This window comes from Pan troglodytes, chromosome 20, assembly GCF_028858775.2.
Source record: "Pan troglodytes isolate AG18354 chromosome 20, NHGRI_mPanTro3-v2.0_pri, whole genome shotgun sequence".
NCBI classification, from domain to species: Eukaryota; Metazoa; Chordata; class Mammalia; order Primates; family Hominidae; genus Pan; species Pan troglodytes.
The window spans coordinates 49,637,169-49,653,228 of record NC_072418.2 but is presented as its reverse complement, the minus strand read 5'-3'; the positions used below and the strand labels follow the sequence as shown (position 1 = coordinate 49,653,228).

Below are 16,060 nucleotides of genomic sequence, written 5' to 3'. Positions count from 1 at the left end.
GATGGGTGACGGTGCCATCTGTTGAGGGCACTGGGGACTTTGGGGGAGGAGTGACCGGCTCTGCCTGGGTTGGGTGGAGTTTGGAGAGAGGGGATATGATGGGTTGGGGTTTTGTGGTAGGGCAGCAGGGGCCGGAGACGGGCCCAGAGCTTGGGTGGGGTGTGGGTGGAGAGAAGTGGAGGCACTGGACCGAATCTCCTTGTGCCCTTTCTTTCTGTCCCTAAGTGCTCCCTCCCCAGGGGTAGAGCCCTGGGGAGCAGATACTATGATGACAGTCCAGCTGAAGCCTCAGCCCCGCCTGGGATGTGTGAGGGTGGTGGCGAGGCCAAAGGGCTGGTGCCCAGAGGACGTAAACCCCCTTCCTGTTCCCATCCCAGGCCCACAAGGAGCAGGGAGGGAAAAGCCTGCACCTGCCAGTGGAGGATGATGGCTTTGGGGCGCAAGCTGCAGGCTCCTCCATGCTGGGAGGAGGTGCCGCAGGTGCCCGAGCCCTCGTGGCTCATGTCCTGATGCGTCCCTCCTTTCCCTTCTCAGTGGTCCATGTCTACTGTACTAAGTGCTTTACATGGCATTTCACTGGGTCCACAGCCTTAAAAAGAGGGAGCAGGTGTCCACATGCTCCAGATGAGACGGAGGGGACCGCTGCTCCTGTCTTGAGGAGGCTTCCACCACCTACCAGCCAGACGTCCTCGGTAATCCTAGCACCTCTGCCACAGGGCACTAATGCCCAGTTCCTGGGTTGTAAAGGGCTGTGCCCCAGTCCCCCAGCAGGCCCCAGTGAACATACGAGAAAGGATGGAGGCCGCTGTCTGGACACTCAGGACATGGCAGCGTTTTGCTGGGACAGTCATCTGCCCCTCAGGAAAAAGGGTGCAGGTGGGCAGGAGGCCCTTAGGTGACGCCAAGGGGAGCCTGCGTGGGCTCCACGTGGTGTGCTCCCTGCCCATCCCTCTGGGCTCGATGCAGTTCCCCAGGTGGTGGTTTGGGTTTTCACTCCAGCCTCAGACTTCCTTCCTCAGCCCCAGCCCCCGGATGTGGTGACAGAATCGATACTGTACCGACCTCAGCTACCCCCAACGGCCGTACACCAGGAAGAGGGGCTCTTCTGGCAGCCCCCATCCCCAGCCAGCCCTGCCGTTTCCAGTCCTGCCAGCATCCCAGCCAGACAGGTGGCCCTTCTCTTAGAGCTCAAACCTAGGCCTTGACTTGTCAATCAAAGGGGTGGGTGGGGCAGCTTCCCTCAAGCAACTTCACTCTGGGATCTTGGGCAAGACGTTTTGCTTGTCTGAGGCTTCAGCTTATTCTGTGTAAACTAAATGGTAGCCACTATTTGATTATTAGCTGGGGAGGAGAGATCAAGCCTGACCCCTGTAGCCGCTGGAGTTTTACAGCAGGGCCCACCCAGCACCCAGTAGGTCCTCACAGATACTTGCTGGGTGACTGAATGGGTGTGCCCACCCATCAAAGCCTGAGTGCTGGAGGTGGCCACCCCTTTCCGCATATTATCAGAGACAACCACCTCTTACTGAGCTGCTGCGTTTCCAGGCACCCGTATACCATGGCGTCGGCTCCCACCATCCCATGTGGGGTCAGTCCTATTACAGTCCCAACAGATGGAGGGACTGAGGCTCACAGAGAAGCCACTCACCTAAAGTCACATGGAGAGAAAGACACGCACACGTACTCCACATCCCCAGGAGACACACTGCATCTATGAAGTGGTATGGGTGTGCTGTCCTCCCTCGGGGCAGCCCCACACTATCCTAAGGCGGGGTTGGGGTGGGCGGGGGGATGGACCCTCCCCACCCATCCAGTTAGCGCCATGCACCTTGCCCACCATCGCTGGAGACAGACCTAAGGCGAGCCCTTCCTACCCATCTGGAGGCCTTGGTCTTTCCATGTGTTAAATGGGCTGGGGCGGGGGGACGCTCTGCAGCACCCCCTTCCCTGGGCTGGGACGCGGCGGGGAGGGCAGGGGTGACGCTCGGAGAACAGAGAGGCCGAACCCAGAGAGCGGGCCGGGACCTGATACCGATTTCCCACCCGTCCCCTGCCATGGGCGCCGGACGCCTGCCGGAGAGGGCTCCCCTCCTTAAAGGGCCAGTGGCCTCCAAGCCCGACGCCTGCGACTAGCGGTAGGTGATAGTGTTTCCCCTCCCTGTCCAGCGGAGGGAAAAGTTAACTTTCCAGGCTTGGCTGTGTTCAGGGAAGGAACTGGTCTCGCCTGCCTGCCCTCCATCTCTCACACCATCCCTTGTCCCGGACCCTGGAGGCGGAGGTCCAGCCCCCAACTCGGAGGCACCGGGCCCACCCTCCCCTTCCGCCCCCGGCCCGTCGGCATGCTCCGCCCCTCTCTGACGTCGCCGAGGCCCGCGCCGATTGGTCGACTGCAGTGTCGCTCCGGACACTTCCTCCTGGGCCGCCGCCGCCGCCGCCGACTTAAACTTTGGAGGGGGAAAAGAGCTACTGGCGCCTGGCGACCCTCCCTGCCCCCCACCCAACCCCGCTCCGGCAACGCCCCCTTCCTCACGGCTCCCGACCGAACTTTTCTCCAACTTCTGCGACTCGTGAGATTCCCTTCTACCCACTCCGGCCCTCGGGACCCCTCTGCCCATCCCCTGGCCGGTCGGGTCCCTGCGAACCCCTTTATCTCTGGAATCCACTCGGTCCCCGACTCAGAGACTCCTGCCCTCCACCCCCAAGGTGAATTCCCCCGGGCCGCCTTCTGAGTGGGATCCTCTTCTTGGAGCACTGGATCCTGGGATTCCCTCTGCCCCCTTCTCAATCTCCCTCCTTTAGGGAAGGGGCCTTTGAATCGCGGGCTCTCCTGATCCCTGTGACCCCGACCTACTAGATTTCCTCTCAGGCTTCTTGGAATCTCAATCGCTGGGACCTCCAACCCACTACTTTTCTCCTTTCTGATCTTCTGGGAGCCCTGGATTCCGGGCCTCTGACCCACTATAGTGCCTTTCTCTCCTTCCCAGGACCCCGCCATCCTCAGGTCCCCTCCGCCTGCCAGATCTTTTCTCGGATCCCCGCTCTCCCACCACCTGCTCACGAGATCCCGCGGATCTAGAACCCAGGGTCCCCCGGGGCCCCCCGGCCGGGTCCCGGGTGGGCTCCAGGCGGCCGGTCCCCGGCCTCCCCCCATGGCCGCCGCCCCCTCTTATCCCGCCGGGCTCCCTGGCTCTCCCGGGCCGGGGTCTCCTCCGCCCCCCGGCGGCCTAGAGCTGCAGTCGCCGCCACCGCTACTGCCCCAGATCCCGGCCCCGGGTTCCGGGGTCTCCTTTCACATCCAGATCGGGCTGACCCGCGAGTTCGTGCTGTTGCCCGCCGCCTCCGAGCTGGCTCATGTGAAGCAGCTGGCCTGTTCCATCGTGGACCAGAAGGTGAGGGCGCAGGCTCCCTGGATCCAGCTCGGGGAGAGGTTGAAGGAGGGGGCGCTGGCAGAGGGGTCTGGGGCCTGGTGTGCGGAAGAGGGAGGAAGGAGACCTGAGCTTTGGGTGATGGAGGGATAGGGGGCATTGCCCCCCTCCATTGCCCCTCTCCCCACCATACCTTTGAGAGAGGACTGGGCAGGGGTGGGGTGCCCCAGAGGCCTCCCCAAATTTCATGTCCCTGCATGTCGTTGTTTTCTGCAGCAAACAGGGAGGAAGGGAGGGGCCAGCCAGGTGTAGACAGGGGAGGAAGGGGCAGCAGATGTCGGCGGACCTCCACGTCCAGGCCCATCCCGGGCCTCCCATTTGGTGGAAACAGGAGAAATTGAACCCGGGCTGGCCATGGTGATCCGGTGACATGTGTGGGTGCAGGTGCTTGAGTTAGCTGCCAGGGGCAAGTGAGGTCTCGGAGCCCAATTCTGCCCTCCCTTAAGCCTGAGATATGTGTGGAGGGGGCAGGCACTCCTACAGACCCTGGGGACTCTATTCCCTTTCCTAGTCACAGTGCTGTTAGCCTACTCTTAATTTTGGACACCAGGGTCCCCAGGGTGGGCAGCTGGTGTTATGGCAAGAGGAAACCAGGTGGAACTCCACGTCTAAACCGTGAAATGTTAAAAGAATAGTGGGCTTCTGTGTTGGAGTACTGGACTGTAGAAACGTTAGAATATTAGAATAATAACTTGTTGGAATATGCATCCTAGGCAATTAAATTGCCCCCATGTTCGTGTTCAAATATTAGAATTCTAGGTTTGTGAAATAGTAAAACATTAAAATGCTGGAATATTAGATTCCTAGATTGTTGAATCCTAGAAAGTTAAAATGTTAGAATTTTGGAATGCTGGATGGATGAGGTCCTTGAATTCTAAAGAATTCAAAGAGCACAGTCCTAGCTTGTCAGACTCCTAGAATATTAAAATATTAGATTACCGCTTATTTAAGTTATTGAAATCCTAAAATGTATAGTGATACCAGGTTGGAATCTAGAATGTATAATTCTATAATGTGAGCATGTTGGAGTCCCAAAATATCCAAATTCCAGAATCTTTTCAGACTCCTGGAAATGAATCCTTTGGGCATCAGAGAAACGTGGGGAACTGGGCCAGCTCCCCCATTCTACAGACAAGGAAACTGAAGCTTAGAGAAAAACTTCCCAAGGGGTCAGGGCCAAGGCATTCCTGGTCTTCTGTGGACTCTCTCTTAGCAGTGAGAACTGATAGGGTTTTGCCCACCAAATGCCTAAATCCAGCAGGCCCAGCTCACCACCCCAACTCAGCCCACTTCATGGGAAGCTGGTGGCAGTGGGGGTACGGGGGCAGATTGTCCCTTGGGTGAACTTCTTTGTCCAGTGCTCAAGTCCCCAGCCTGCCCCGCTCAGGCTTCACCCCAGTTTTATTTTTCTGCCAGGTCCAGGTGTGTTAGGGCCGCGTACCTTCCTTCCCGAGGCCCCACCGGGGCAGTTTCACTTTCTGTTCTACTAGGTTTCATTTCCTGCCCCCAGGCCCCCAAAGCTGAGGACCCAGACACCTGGGTCCTTTGAGCATTGGGTGGCAGGCGCCCTCCTTATCTCCAGCGCCCTCGAGTCCAAGTCCCCCGCCCCCCCCCCACTTTCCCAGGAGCCCCGAAAAGTCCTCCTTCCAGCTCGCCCCACCCCAGTGCTGGGCCTGGAGCCAGGTAACTGGGACAACAATAGACAGATCCAGGAAGGAAGCTGGGGGGCGGGTGTGTGAGCCTGGGGAGGAGGCACAGGGGAGGGAGTGTTCATTCAGCATCCCCTCCCACCTCCGCCAGGTTCCGGAAAATTCGAGGTGTCCACGCTCCCGGAGCCACTCTCCCTCCCACCCCAGCTCCCCCTTCCAGCCACCAAACCCACGCCGGCGCCCCCTCCCCGTACAATTGGGGCGCTGGCATCCTGCCCGGCTCGCGCTGGGGTTGGGAGGGGGCAGGCAGGAAGCGAGGGCCTGCGGGGTCTCTGCGTTTCCGGGGGAAACAGCCGGCCCTGCCCTGGGAGGGTCACAGTCCGCCCGCTGCTGAAGGCGGCTCTGAGCTTTTCCGTCGCCACATCCCTCTCCCGCCCCTCAGTTCCCTGAGTGTGGCTTCTACGGCCTTTACGACAAGATCCTGCTTTTCAAACATGACCCCACGTCCGCCAACCTCCTGCAGCTGGTGCGCTCGGCCGGAGACATCCAGGAGGGCGACCTGGTGGAGGTGGTGCTGTCGGGTGAGAGGTGGTGGCCGGCCTGGGGGCGGGGCCTCGGGTGGGGGCGGGGCATCTGGGGGAGGAGAGGGTAGGGGGAGTTAGAAGTCAGGAGAGGCCGGGTGTAGTGGCTCACGCCTGTGATCCCAGCACTTTGGGAGGCTGAGCTGGAGCTGGGGGGAATCGCTTGAGCCCAGGAGTTCGAGATCAGCCTGGGCAACATAGTGAGATTCCATCTCTACCCCTTTCTCTCCCTCTGAAAAAAAAAAATAAGGAGAGTTGGGGGCTTCTGGAAGATGGTTACAGAGTGGGGTCATGAAGGCGCTCTTTAGGGACTGGTCTAAACTTTCATTTATGGATTAGGATGCTAGTGACACGCTTTGTACAGTTTGAAAATTCATTGAGCTGTGCACTTGTGATGTGCGGCCTTTCCTGAACATATGTTATACTTATTTATTTATAAAACTAGTCAAGTGCAGTAGTTAGAAGGGGGAAAAGAGGAGAAGAAGGAGTTGGATCTGTAACTGACTGTGTTATGCTTTAATATAAAGGTAAAAAATGGGCCAGCTGCAGTGGCTCACACCTGTAATCCCAGCAGTTTGGGAGACTGAGGTGGGAGGATCGCTGGAGCCCAGGAGTTTGAGACCAGCCTGGGCAACATAAGGAGACCCCATCTCTTAAAAAAAAAAAAAAAAAAGTTAACCGGGCAAGGTGGCACACGTCTGTAGTCTCAGCTACTTGGGAGGCTGAGGTGGGAGGATTTCTTGAGCTTAGGAGTTTGAGGCTGCCATGAGCCACGATCATGTCACTGCACTCCAGCCTGGGTGACAGAGAGAGACCCTATCTCTAAAAAAGAAAAAAAGTAGAAAAAGAAAAAAAAAAAAGTTATGAGGTCCATGGCTCCTGCCACGAAAATGCTAAATTAAATCAGAATCTCTGCAAAGTGAGATGGGATCTGCACATCAGTATTTTTAAAAGCCCCCAGGTGATTTTCTAAGACACAGCCAGAAGCCAGTTCACCCACTCACTATTCCAGTAGTATAGATGGGCATGCTCTCAGCACCTTAGAGCAGTCTATGGCCCTTGGTCCCTCTTGAGGGTGGGGGCAGCTGCCTTTTTCATGGCTGTCTTCCCTGCTGCTCCTGCATACTGCAGTGCCCAGTGAAACCGGCTCAATGAATGAATGACAGAAGTCTGGATTTACACCTTTAGTGACCTTGTTCAGGCTTTAAGTACTCTTTCATATCATAAGCTGGCCTCACTTGAATTTTTATCTTCATCCTTGTCTCTCCCCTAAACCTGAGTTTTGTTTTGTTTTTGTCATTTTTATTATTTTTTGTTTTTTTAGATGGAGTCTCGCTCTGTCACCCAGGCTGGAGTGCAGTGGCGCAAACTCAGCTTGCTGCAACCTCTGCCTCCTGGGTTCAAGCCATTCTCCTGCCTCAGCCTCCCGAGTAGCTGGGATTACAGGCGCCTGCTACCACACGTGGCTAATTTTTGTATTTTTAGTAGAGACGGGATTTCACCTTGTTGGCCAGGCTGGTCTCGAACTGCTGATCTTAAGTGATCTGCCCACCTCACTTAAGTGATCTCCCAAAGTGCTGCGATTACAGGTGTGAGCCACCGCTCCCGGCCCTGTTATTTTGTTTTGAGGCAGGGTCTTGTTCTGTCACCCAGGCTGGAATGCAGTGGCATGACCACCACTCACTGCAGCCTCTACCTCCCAGACTGAAGCAATCATCCCGCCTCAGCCTCCTGAGGTGGCTGGACTACAGGCATTACAGGCATGCACCACCACACTGGGCTTTTTTTTTTTTTTTCTTTTTTTAGACAGAATCTTGCTCTGTCACCCAGGCTGGAGTGCCGTGGCATGATCTTGGCTCACTGCAACCTCTGCCTCCCGGGTTCAAGCAATTCTCCTGCCTCAGCCTCCTGAGTAGCTGGGATTACAGGCACGCGGCACCAGGCCTGGCTAATTTTTGTATTTTTAGTAGAGATGGGGTTTCATCATGTTGGCCAGGCTGGTTTCGAACTTCTGACCTCAAGTGATCCGCCCACCTGGGCCTCCCAAAGTGCTGGGATTACAGATGTGAGCCACCGGGCACTGTCTATCCATGTTCTTTTTTGTTGTTGGTGGTGGTATTTTTAATTAAAAATTTTTTAATTTGGTAAAATATACATAACATAAAAATTACTATTTTAGGCCGGGTGCAGTGGCTCACGCCTGTAATCCCAACACTTTGAGAGACCGAGGCGGGCAGATCACCTGAGGTCGGGAGTTTGAGACCATCCTGGCCAACATGGTGAAACTCCGTCTCTACTAAAAATACAAAAATTAGTCGGGTGTGGTGGCGCATGCCTGTAATCCCAGCTACTCCGGAGGCTGAGGCAGGAGAACTGCTTGAACCCGGGAGGCGGACTTATGGTGAGCCGAGATCTCACTACTGTACTCCAGCCTGGGTGACAGAGTGAAACTCTCAAACAAACACAAACAAAAAAGCCCACAACATTTTAAGCACTTTTAAGCGTACAGTTCAGTAATTTAAAGTTCATGCACACTGTTGTGCAGCCAGTCTCCAGAACTGTTGTCATCTTGCGAAACTGAAGCTCCTTGCCCGTTAAACAACTCCCCAATTCCCGCTCTGTCCCTGCCCCGGGCGTAGGGATATATGTGTTTTGTTCAGGTGGAGCTGGGATTTGAACCCAGGCAGAATGTAGTATGAGAGCAAATGAAGGAAGGAAGGAAAGATCACACCTTGCGGCTGGGAGGACTGTGAGAAATCAGGGAACGTGGGGTCTGGAAAAGCTTTGGCCTACCCCGCCTCAAGCATCCACCCCTATTTTCCGCCTACAGCCTCGGCCACCTTCGAGGACTTCCAGATCCGCCCGCACGCCCTCACGGTGCACTCCTATCGGGCGCCTGCCTTCTGTGATCACTGCGGGGAGATGCTCTTCGGCCTAGTGCGCCAGGGCCTCAAGTGCGATGGTGAGAGCTAAAGGGTTGGGGGCGGGGCCTGGGGCGGGGCTCTGCACCGGGGGCGGAGCGTAATGGTCCTGGCACGGGGACAGCGTGGGGAGGAGGAGCGGGTCTCAGAGCTGGGGGCGCAGCCTAGGAAGTAATAATGGGAAGAAGGATGGGACCAGAAGCAGAGCTTGGGGAAGGAGTGGTGGGGCTGGGCCGGGGCTCAGGTCTAGGGGCGGAGCCTAGGAGGTGGAGCTGGGAGGGACAAGTAGGGGCCTAAGAACAGAGCCTAGGGGAGCAGAAGAGGGTGGGGCCTCTATCAGGGATCAAGCAGAGAAACAGATCCCGTAGGAGATATATATTAAGATATTTATATGCAAGGAATCAGCTTACAGAATTGTGTGGGCTGGCTAGGCAACTCAAATCCGGCTGGGCACAGTGGGGGAGGCCAGTAATCCCAGCACTTTGGGAGGCAAAGGTAGGTGGATCACTTGAGGCCAGGAGTTCAAGACCAGCCTGGGCAACATAGCAAGACTCTGCCTGTACAAAAAATAATTAGCCAAGCATGGTGACAGACACTTGTGGTCCCAGCCACTTGGGAGGCTGAGGCGGGAGGATCACTTGAGCCTGGGAGCTCGACGCTGTAGTGAGCCCTGATTGCACCACTGCACACCAGCCTGGGTGACAGAGCGAGACCCTGGCTCAAAAACAGGAAAAAGGCCGGGCACGGTGGCTCATGCCTGTAATCCCAGCACTTTGGGAGGCCGAGGCGGGTGGATCACGAGGTCAGGAGATTGAGACCATCCTGGCTAACATGGTGAAACCCCGTCTCTACTAAAAATACAAAAAATTAGCCGGACGTGGTGGCACACGCCTGTAGTCCCAGCTACTTGGGAGGCTGAGGCAGGAGAATTGCTTGGACCTGAGAGGCGGAGGTTGCAGTGAGCCGAGATCGTGCCACTGCACTCCAGCCTGGTGACAGAGTGAGACTCCTTCTGAAAACAGAAACAAAAACAAAACAAAAAAAAGAAAAAGAAAAAAAAAATCCATCCTATCAGGAAGGGCAAGTGGGAACTCAGGCACAAGCTGAAGCTGATGTCCACAGGTGGAATTTCTTCATCCGAAAAGTCTCTGATCTGCTTTTTAAAACATTCAGCTGATAGAATGAGACCCACCTAGAACAAGCAGGATCACCTCTCCCACTTACAGTCAGCTGATTATGGATTTTCATCACATCCAGAAAATACCTCCACTGGGCCGGGTGCGGTGGCTCACACCTGTAATCCCAGCACTCTGGGAGGCCGAGGCAGGTGAATCACCTGAGGTCAGGAGTTCGAGACCAGGCTGTCCAACATGGTGAAACCCCGTCTCTACTAAAAATACAAAAAAGCCGGTGTGTTGGTGGACGCCTGTAATTCCAGCTACTCGGGAGGCTCAGTCAGGAGAATCTCTTGAACCCGGGAGGCAGAGCTTGCAGTGAGCTGAGATTGCACCATTACACTCCAGCCTGGGCAACAAGAGCAAAACTCTGTCTCAAAAAAATGAAAAGAAAAGAAAATACCTCCATGGGGCCTTCTCTTCCCAGTTCTTCCTGGAGTCGGGGAAAAGCTGGGTTGAGAAGGTGAAAAGAAAAAACAAACCTTGACTGGGCACAGTGGTTCACACCTGTAACCCCAGCACTTTGGAGGCTGAGGCAGGCGGATCATGAGGTCAAGAGATCGAGACCACCCTGGCCAACATGGTGAAACCCCATCTCTCCTAAAAATACAAAAATTAGCGGGCGTGGTGGCATGTGCCTATAGTCCCAGCTACTTGGGAGGCTGAGGTAGGAGAATCACTTGAACCCAGGAGACAGAGGTTGCAGTGAGCCGAGATCGTGCCACTGCACTCCAGCCTGGCAACAGAGTGAGACTCTGTCTCAAAAAAAAAAAAAAAACAACACACAAACAAACAAACCTTCATGGCAACATCTAGATTAGTGTCTGAATAACTGTGGATCTCGCCTAGCCAAGCTGACACATAAACATGACTATCAGGGTCCATCTCTTGTCAACCTGGCACCTGTCTTAGTTTGTCAGGGTTGCCTTAACAAAATACCACCCTGCATGGCTTAAATGACAGACATTTACTTCTCAAAATCCCTGGAATTGTGAGAGGCTGGAAAGACAAAGATCCAGATTCTGGCAGGGTTCTGTTTCTGGTGTAGCCTGCTTTCCTGCCTTGCAGAGGGCCATCATTTCACTGTGTGCTCACATGGGACATGGAGAGAGAGATCCCTGGTATCTCTTCCCTTTATAAGGAAGGCCAGGCATGGTGGCTCATGCCTATAATCCCAGCACTTTGGGAGGATGGTGGATCGCTTGAGTCCAGGAGTTCGAGACCAGCATGGGCAACATGGTGAAACCCTGTCTCTAAAAAATACAACAAATTGGCCAGGCATGGTGGTGCATACCTCTAGTCCTAGCTACTCAAGAGGCTGAGGTGGGAGGATCACCTGGGCCTGGGAGGTTGAGGCTGCGGTGAGCCATGATCACGCCACTGCACTCCAGCCTAGGTGACAGAACACGATTCTGTCTCAGAAAAAAAAAAAAAAAAGGTTACCAGTCCCATTGGATTACAGCCACACTCTTTCGGCCTCAATTAACCTTAATTACCTCCATAAAGGCACTGTCTCCAGATATAGTTGCATTGGAGGTTAGGGTTTCAACATAAGAATTTTGGGGGAGACATAGACATTTAGTCTATAACAGCACCCATACATATCTCCTTAAATCATAGTTTAAAAATATACAGGTTTTCTTTTTTGGAGACAGCGTCTCAGTCTGTCACCCAGGCTGGAGTGCAGTGGCGCGATCTCAGCTCACCACAACCTCCACTTCCCAGGCTCAAGCGATTCTCCTGCCTCAGCCTACCGAGTAGCTGGGATTACAGGCACGCGCCATTACTGCCCGGCTAATTTTTGTATTTCTAGTAGAGACGGGGTTTCACCACGTTGGCCAGGCTGGTCTTGAACTCCTGACCTCAAATGATCCACCCGCCTTGCCCTCCCACAGTGCTGGGATTACAGGCATGAGCCACCGCGCCTGTCCAAAACATACAGTTCTTTAAGCCAAGATGTCTCAAGGTTCAGCCCAAGTGTCAAGATCTATATAGGTCCTCTGTTCCTGTTATTCATGCTTCTGAGTGAGAATGTTGAAATCGGGGCTCTGCCTACAGATGAAGGCCATGTACCTGCATTGGCTATGAGGACAGATGACAGGTGAGGACCATCCATTCTGTGATGAGACCCTGTGGCTCCATTTTTGTGTGTGTGTGAGACAGAGTCTTGCTCCGTCATCCAGGATGGAGTGCAGTGGCGTGGTCTTGGCTCACTGCAACCTCTACCTCCTGGGTTCAAGCAATTCTGCTTCAGCCTCCCAAATAGCTGGGATTACAGGTGCGCACCACTACTCCTGGCTAATTTTTGTATTTTTAGTAGACGGGGTTTCACCATGTTGGCCAGGCTGGTCTCAAGTAATCCACCCACCTCAGCCTCCCCAAGTGCTGGGATTACAGACATGAACCACTGCGCTGGGCCCCATGCGCCTCCATTTTTGTATGGCGTGCCCTGCAATTAGAGCCATATTCTTGGATGTTCCATTGGGTATTAGGTCTGAGACAGCATCTCTAGCTCCGTGGGTGCCACGCTTGTACAGAAATCCTGATTCTGGGCCGGGCACGATAGCTCACACCTGTAATCCCAGCACTTTGGGAGGCCAAGGCGGGCGGATCATGAGGTCAGGAGTTGGAGACCAGCCTGGCCAACATGGTGAAACCCTGTCTCTACTAAAACTACAAAAATTAGCTGGGTGTGGTGGCAGGTACCTATAATCCCAGCTACTCGGGAGGCTGAGGCAGGAGAATCATTTGAACCTGGGGGGGTGGAGGTTGCAGTGAGCCGAGATCATACCATTGCACTCCAGCCTGGGTGACAGGGTGAGACTCTGTCTCAAAAAAAAAAAAAAAAAAAAGAAAAAAAGAAATCCAGTTTCTCCAATATCCTATGTTCCAGATCATCACGCAGTCCAAAGTATACTTGTATTATTTAAGGACTCTAGGCCTGCAGATACTGATTCAGTGCATTCAAAGCTCTTATAAATATTGCCATCGTCCACACACCATATCCAACTCTCGAGGTCTCAGCATATGCAGTCTTTGTCATGGTACAGCCCTGGTGTCATCAAGTCCTAATGGGTTATCAGCACAGACTTCACTGGCACAGCATCACAGATGATGGTCCCAGTTCCTATGGTGGCAAGAGAACCCCAAATGACTACATTCCAACAGGAGTTTAACTCTGTCCTGAGACTCATTCTGAGAGTTATAGATAAGATTCTGAAATTCTGGAAAGCATATGAGTGATTCAAGGCCAACACTGGGAAATGGTTCCTGTGTGCAAAGACCATTTGCCCTGCTGAAGCTCTTCTTGCAGGGCCAACACCGTTCTCCAAGCTTGCCTCCGTGATTACAGCATGCAGCCAAGACAGTGCCTACAATGAGGAGGTGTGGAACTGGAAAGCCTGGAGCAGGCGGGTACCAGAAGGGCTCCCAAAGGCTGGAGGAACATTCTTCACTCCAGAATAGAAAGCGATCCTGGAATCGTTTGGAATCACTGGAGATGTATTAGAGCACACATACAGAACGTCCAGTGGGAAACAGGGAGTTGAGCTGATTTCTCCATGGATGAGGATTTTAAAAGATAAAATAGGCAGGGCACAGTGGCTCACGCCTGTAATCCCAACACTTTGGGAGGCTGAGGTGAGAGGATCACTTGAGCCCAGGAGTTCGAGACCAGCCTGGGCAACGTAGCGAGACACCATCTCTACAAAAAAATAAAAATAAAAAAATTATCTGGGCATGGTAGCGTATGTCTGTGGTTCCAGCTACTCAGGAGGCTGAGGCAGGAGGATTACTTGAGCCCAGGAGTTGAAGGCTGCAGTGAGCTATGATTGTGCCATTGTGCTTCAGCCTGGGGTACAGGGAGATCCTGTCTCTACAAAATAAAATAAGACAATAAGAAGTCATACTTCTGCCTAGTATGGTACAATGAACCTGAGTACAACTGAGAACTCTTTTTTTTTTTTTTTTTGAGACTGAGTCTCGCTGTATTGCCCAGGCTGGAGTGCAGTGGCGTGATCTCAGCTCACTACAACCTCTGCCTCCTGGGTTCAAGTGATTCTCCTGCCTCAGCCTCCGGAGTAGCTGGGATTACAGGTGTGTGCCACTACACCCGGCTAAGTTTTGTATTTTTAGTAGAGATGGGGTTTTGCCATGTTGGCCAGTGTGGTCTCAAACTCCTGACCTCAAGTGATCAGCCGGCCTTGGCCTCCCAAAGTGCTGGGATTACAGGCGTGAGCCACCATGCGTGGCCCACACTACTAAGATTTAATCACACTACTTAGGGATTGCCTGGATTCCAGATCTACAGAAAAGAGAAAGTGGGGTACGGGGGGTGAGCAGACCTGGAGGGATAGTGACCTTAGGGGTGGGGGTGAGGAGAGGCATTTTCTTTTGGAAAGTTGGGGCTGGGGAAAGAGGGGGAACCAAAGGGGCCTCAGAAAAAGGAAGGTCAGGGTTAGAAGGGGGAACAGGTGTCTCTAGGGAGATGGACAGGAGTTTTGGGGAGGACTAGAAGGAGGTGCTTACCATAGAGGATTGGGGCTGGGTCAGAGCTTTGGCGCGGACTTTTGAGGCATCCCTTGTTGCAGTGGGAAAAGGTGGGGTGTGAGGCGTGTTCAGGGCCTGGGGGGCAGATGGGGTGATGTCGGGGCTACAAGCTGGAACTAGGGGTGGAGCTTTGGAGGGAACCTTTGAGGTATCCCTTGTTGGAGTGGGAAAATTTTGGGTGTGAGGCGTGTTCTGGGTCTGGGGGACAGATGGGGTGATGGCAGGGCTACAAGCTGAAACTGGGGACGGAGCTTTTGGGGGGAACCTTTGAGGTGTCCCTTGTTGGAGTGGAAAAGGGGTGTGGGTGTGTTCAGGGTCTGGGGGACAGATGGGGTGATGGTGGGGCTACAAGCTGGAACTTGGGGCAGAACTCTGAGGGGCGGGCCTGAAGGGGCTGATACACTTACGGGTAGTAGTGCCTTTTGGAGGAGATCGTGCTGGGGGGTGATGGGACAGGACCAGGTGGGAGATTGGGTGGAAAGGGCACAACTTCTCAAGAAGAGACCTAGGAGGGGCAGACGCCATGTCTCTTACTCTCTGGCGCCCCCTGCAGGCTGCGGGCTGAACTACCACAAGCGCTGTGCCTTCAGCATCCCCAACAACTGTAGTGGGGCCCGCAAACGGCGCCTGTCATCCACGTCTCTGGCCAGTGGCCACTCGGTGCGCCTCGGCACCTCCGAGTCCCTGCCCTGCACGGCTGAAGAGCTGGTGAGGAGATGGGGGATGGGACGGGTTGGTGGCTAGGGGGGTGACTTGGCCCAGGCATGGGGCCAACGCACTGATGTGTCCCTTCCATTCTTGCCAACGACAGAGCCGTAGCACCACTGAACTCCTGCCTCGCCGTCCCCCGTCATCCTCTTCCTCCTCTTCTGCCTCATCGTATACGGGCCGCCCCATTGAGTTGGACAAGATGCTGCTCTCCAAGGTCAAGGTGCCGCACACCTTCCTCATCCACAGCTATACACGGCCCACCGTTTGCCAGGCTTGCAAGAAACTCCTCAAGGGCCTCTTCCGGCAGGGCCTGCAATGCAAAGGTTAGCTGGGCCTGTCGGGGAGGACAGACAGGGTCAGAACCTCCTTCCCACCCCAACCTGGTCTTGTGGCAGGACACAAGGATCTGAGCCTTGGGACCCCAGGGCCTCAGAAGGGGAGGGCCCTGAATCCTAGTGTTCTGGGACCTTTGGAATTCTGGAATCTTAGAACCTCAGTTGTGTGTGTGTGTGTGTGTGTGTATTGTTTTTTTTTGGAGACGGTGTCACTCTATCACCCAGGCTGGAGTGCAGTGGTGCAATCACGGCTCACTGCAGCTTCAACCTCCTGGGTTCAAGTGATCCTCCTGCCTCAGCCTCCCAAGTAGCTAGGACTACAGGTGGTGCCACCACACCCAGCTAATTTTCTTTCTTTTTTTTTTTTTTTTTTTGAGACGGAGTCTCACTCTGTCACCCAGGCTGGAGTGCAGTGGTGTGATCTCGGCTCACTGCAAACTCTGCCTCCTGGGTTCACGACATTCTCCTGCCTCAGCCTCCTGAGTAGCTGCAACTATAGGCGCCCGCCACCACGCCTGGCTAATTTTTTTGTATTTTTAGTAGAGACGGGGTTTCACCATGTTAGCTAGGATGGTCTTGATCTCCTGACCTTGTGATCCACCTGCCTCGACCTCCCAAAATGCTGGGATTACAGGCGTGAGCCACCGCGCCTGGCCACACCCAGCTAATTTTTAAATCGTTTGTAGAGAGAAGGTATCACTATATTGTTCAGGCT

The 16,060-nt window shown here is 54.2% G+C and overlaps 1 protein-coding gene and 1 non-coding gene across 9 annotated transcripts in view; both read left to right on the top strand.

The window, feature by feature from the left end:
* Window positions 1–1,696: 1,696 nt before the first annotated feature.
* Window positions 1,697–16,060, top strand: part of PRKD2 (protein kinase D2) — a 43,565-nt gene continuing 29,201 nt past the window's right edge. The window contains exons 1-6 of one of the 8 annotated variants that reach the window (XM_016936282.3): window positions 1,697–2,703; window positions 2,985–3,389; window positions 5,517–5,655; window positions 8,486–8,617; window positions 14,853–15,007; window positions 15,111–15,333. In XM_016936282.3, the coding sequence (XP_016791771.1) occupies window positions 3,150–3,389; window positions 5,517–5,655; window positions 8,486–8,617; window positions 14,853–15,007; window positions 15,111–15,333 (889 nt within the window). In that variant the 5' untranslated portion in view covers window positions 1,697–2,703; window positions 2,985–3,149. Of the gene's footprint in view, window positions 2,704–2,984; window positions 5,109–5,225; window positions 5,656–7,927; window positions 8,057–8,485; window positions 8,618–14,852; window positions 15,008–15,110; window positions 15,334–16,060 lie in introns of those variants that run through there. The other 7 variants (XM_016936281.3, XM_054673534.2, XM_016936285.3 and 4 more) reach the window with 7 other exon arrangements.
* On the top strand, window positions 10,127–10,238 carry MIR320E (microRNA mir-320e). Its single transcript, NR_106617.1, has one exon. It is a non-coding gene; the product is annotated as a microRNA mir-320e (primary transcript).